This window comes from Tetrao urogallus (genome assembly GCF_951394365.1).
Source record: "Tetrao urogallus genome assembly, chromosome: 24".
NCBI lineage: Eukaryota > Metazoa > Chordata > Aves > Galliformes > Phasianidae > Tetrao > Tetrao urogallus.
Window position 1 is genome coordinate 2,943,701 of NC_136837.1, and position 4,530 is coordinate 2,948,230.

Sequence of the window (4,530 nt, forward strand, 5' to 3'; positions counted from 1 at the left end):
TGTTTTGCTCCCTCGGGTTTGTGCAGCGGGTAGGAAGCAGTGCAGAACATTACAGCAAGCCTGTGGGTCCCCATCCAGCAGGCAATAGGTTCTTGCTGCCTGGAAGCAGATTTATGTTTCACGTTGCAAATGGTGTTTGCAGCAAAGTTACGCAGCTTGGGAAGGCTGAAAATCCCCAGCCCCAGCCTGTGCTTCCCGAGAGCTAACAGCTCTGGCTATAAGCTTCTCCAAACTCGAAGAACTGGGGGTAGTTCTGCTCCAAAAACTCTGCTTCCTCAGCTGTGATTTGGGCAGTAAATACTACAAAACCCAACCTGAAGCATTAGGTTCCTCCTGAGTGGAAGCATTGGATCTTCCAGGTTGTGGGCGGTGAAATCTGATTTCTGTGGCATATTGCAATTACAAAAGAATTCTTTCAGGGTCTGACTGTCTTAACGAGCAGCCAGATCTGCTCGCTTATCACCAGATCTAATTCCCTGATCCTTCTACCAAGAAAAGCAGCAGTGTGCTCCTGTGGCCAGGTTGCAGCACAAAGAGCTCCTCTGTCTGCCCGCAAACAACTGCTCCTGCGTGGGCCTGTGTGTGTTGGGGAGGGCGTTTGTTTGCTGTGCTCTGCAGCCCTGCTCTCATCTCCCAAAGAATGGGCGGTGCAAGCAAAGAAAGCACGTAATTGGTGGTGTCAGTACCTTTTTAATTAATGCTTTATAGATACAAGTAATTATGGCTTCTGTAGGCTGCTTCGTCTTTTCTTCCCGGGGGTGAAGCTCTGTTTGCTGTGCATGCTGTGAGTGTAACTGACCTGCATGGGATCCTGGGGTCCCTGCCCCAGAATGGTCTTGCACGTAGAAACCCCAAGAGCTACTCGTTGTTCAGTGGGCACGCAGTGGGTGTGGAGGTGCTACCAGCCATAGGCAGGGCTCTCAACTTGGGGTGGAACAGCCCTGCCAGCTCTCCTCAATTGCAACCAGTCAGTGTGCATGCCTGCTGCTGGCTTGCAGCTCCTTCCTTTGCTCAGGAACCACATCTCCAGGGTGATTAAATCGTCACCCTCCTTATGGGATAGGTTCTCCAGGCCTTACTCCATTTCTAATACATTTGGAAAAAAAAACAAATCGTTTCCAAAGGTGCTTTCAAAAATGCCTTCTCCTTGCTAGGAGCAGCCTAAGAGCGCGCACATTTGCACGCAGCAGCCCTGCAGCCTAACACATCTCCTTTCTCTTGCTCCAGCCGTGCTGTCCCAGCCCGCACCTCAGCCCTTGACATGCCTGGGAAGGACCTGGGGCTGGGCATGGCTGCCTGCAACTCAGACAGCTGTGACAGCATGGTCAGCACAGCCTCCAACCACTCGCAGCGGGTAAGTCGTCCCATTGCGCTCAGCCCAGACATGGCTCACTCCCTTCAGCATGAGATTTCGGTTGGATTTCTGCTCAAAACTGCTGTGGCAGCACAAGGACCTCACGGATCCCGACCCCAAAACGCTCACGATCTCTCACACCTACACGGCAGCGATCAAGCTCACTGCTTGATTTCTTCAGGGAATAACACCAAACTGCGGGAGCCCTTGGCACAGCCCGGGGGCAGGGCAGGTTGTCCCAGCACCAGTAGGATAACTGGGTCACAGTGGCTCCAACGAGGGTGACTGCACCTGGAGAAGGCATCGAGTTGTACTCCTCCCTGGCTGACAAGAGATGGGTTTAGGAGTTAAGATGGAGATGAGCTGGGACAATGGGTGTAGATGTGCAATTTTTCATTATCTGTTCCTTAAAACTTGTTTGTCTCCAAACACTGATTCCAAGATTGATGGCTTAATTACATCCTGTCTGACTTGGAGCATAATTGATATGTGCTAGGACAGAGCTCAGTCCTGGGCAGGTTTTCCATTTGATGTACTGCAAACCAGAACCAAACCCTCTAAAATTTATTAGGGATGGACAAACTGGTTGCAGCATTGCATGGTGCAAGGCTTGGGAAGGCGCCTCTTTGCAAAACAACTCCACCTGGAACAATTTCTCCCCCATGGTTGTTGATCTGACACATGCTCCATCCTTTCCTGCACTTCAGCTTTTTAATGATGTGTATTTCATGTTGCACTTTGACTTGGCACTTCCACAGTGATCGTATCTCACGATGCTTGAAATGCAACAAAAATGAAACAGGATCTCGCTGTGTCCCTTTCAAAGCTGCGATGTCAGTGGGAGAACAAGGAGAGACACTGCCACCCCCAGATAAATAAAAGCGCACTGCAGTTCCTATCAGTACTTTTTTTTCCCTTCTTTTCTCAGAGTGATAACAGCTATGACTATTTATCTGTGGAAGAGAAGGAGTGCTTGATGTTCTTAGAAGAAACCATTGGCTCATTGGATGCAGAAGCAGATAGTGGGGTTTCAACTGATGAGACTGACTATGCAGAGGCCTCCCAGCTGCCCAGGGCACGGCTGAAGAGAGACTCTGCTCCCCAGGGTAAGCTGGGAATTGGACTCCAGCCCTATTTGCAAAGGATTTCCACACTGGGGTGAGTTTCCTTGGCAGGCAGGGAGGGAGCGTTGCCCCAGTTTTATTAATTTGGTAAGCAAAAGCCAGATGGTTTTTATCACTCCATGGGTGAGAGGAGGCTGTGTGTGGTGGGATATGTAGGGCACCAGCTGCGTTCTCCCAAGTGCTGGGTATGTGGCAAACAGAACTGCTAGGCAGAGCTTCTCTGCTTGTCATCACCAGACATGAAGAAGCGTTGTGTAAATGGTAAGATATCCTGTGTGCATGTGCAGCACAGTGCATGATTTCTCATCTCTCTCTGCCTAGATTTGGAGAAGAGGGATCCTCCTGAAAGGTCAGCTCAGCAGCATGCAGCCGACCAGAAGGGCACCGAGGGCTCCTCTAGCTTCCCAAGCTCAGCTCCAGCAATGGCACCAAGCCCAGGCTACCACAGCCTTCCTAGGAACATCACTGCAGCAAATGCACAAAGAGCAAACAGAGCTGATGGCAAAACAGATGCGCACACCATGCAGGACCCGGTGCCACGGGGTAAATCTCCACAGGAGATGGGCAAGGAGGGCAGGCTTGGCCAAGGTAACGTGAGAAGAGAGGTGAGATCCCTGATCATCCCACCTCCAGCTCCCTTCCAGGACAACCAGGAGAGCCATACAGAGCAGTCACGAAGCAATGGCTCAGATGCCAGAAAAGACAACACAGAGGAGAGTTGGACACGGCCCCGTCCAGCCCTGGGAATGGCTGCTGTCCCCGATCCCACATCACTGCCACACCAAGAGATGGGCCGGGAGAGCGCAGCGCTTCCTCAGAGCCAAGCGGAGCACCCAGCAGCACAGGAGGTCCCGCAGGACCCCGAAACCAAGCGTGGGCCTCCCACAGCCCCCAAACCACGAAAACTGCCACCAAACATTATCCTGAGAACCAGCAAAGCCAGCCCAGTGCCGCTCGGTGCGGAGCACGGGCAGAAGGTGAAGGTACCACCGCCATCACCCGCCGGCTCTGCTGGAGACACTGCTGCAGAAAAGCAGAATTCAGGGCAGCACGACCCCAAGGAGAGAGAAAAGGCCCGGCGGGAAGCCCTGGAGAAGCTGGGGCTGCCACAGGACCTGCAGGAGCCCTGCGCCCGGCCCGGCCCCGTGCCACCTCCCTGCAACCAGGGCCAGGCAGCACCGAGCACGGCCCCAGCGGGTCGGGCCATGAACTTCAAATCCAACACCCTGGAGCGCTCCGGCGTAGGGCTGGGCAGCTGCATGGCCAAGGAGCCGGGCATCAAGGGCAGCGGCTCGCTGGGCAAGATGTCCTTCATCGAGCGGCTGGCACCCAGCTTCCTGCGCAGCAGCAGACCGCGGCCCGCATCCCTTGGGGCAGGGAAGGACTTTGCTGCACTGAAGGAGCCCACCGAGGTGGAGAAGAGCAGCAAGAAAAGATCGAGCCCGCTGCCCAGCTTCCCCCGGCCGACCCGCTCCTGCGTCAGCGTGAAGATTTCCCCCAAGGGCTCAACAGAGGAGCACCGGCGTGAGGCACTGAGGAAGCTTGGCCTGCTGAAGGAGTAGCGTTGAGCGAGAGCGAGGAGCACAGCCTGCAAGCCTGCGTGGTTCTGCTGGATGAGCACCTGCTGCTGGGACAGCTTGGGGGGCAAACATGGGGCTTGCTGCTCATGGAGTTGCTCAGGGCATCGTGCCTAATAAAGTAGTGCCACTTGTATATGATGCTTTGTACACAGCCAGTGTGTGGCTGGGGCATGATCTACAGAATCATTAATGCATTTAGGGGCTGTCACAAAGGGGAAGCCGCAGGTTTGGCTTGCTTTAAAAGGGGCTGCCTATGGATGAAGAAAGAGACAAGGTTTGGGTCTCTGTGATATTTGTGATGCTGGTGCCCGAGGGGGATGGCAGGGTTCTGCTCACAGGAGGAAACAGCTGCTATCTCCAAGCAGGGAATTTGTTCTGGAAAGGCAATGGGCTGTGAAAAATGGACTTACCAGATATCTTGCCTTCAGATCTCTGACCCCTTCACTCAGAGCTCAATCTCTCCTCTGACACT

At 53.8% G+C, this 4,530-nt stretch overlaps 1 protein-coding gene across 1 annotated transcript; it reads left to right on the plus strand.

Moving 5' to 3' along the window:
• Positions 1–1,261: 1,261 nt before the first annotated feature.
• LOC306955069 (specifically androgen-regulated gene protein) lies at positions 1,262–4,040 on the plus strand (the record flags this gene model as incomplete). Its single annotated transcript, XM_079546301.1, has 3 exons — positions 1,262–1,354; positions 2,283–2,460; positions 2,800–4,040. The coding sequence occupies 3 exons, from the start codon at positions 1,262–1,264 to the stop codon at positions 4,038–4,040; spliced, it is 1,512 nt and encodes a 503-aa protein (XP_079402427.1).
• Positions 4,041–4,530: the final 490 nt, after the last annotated feature.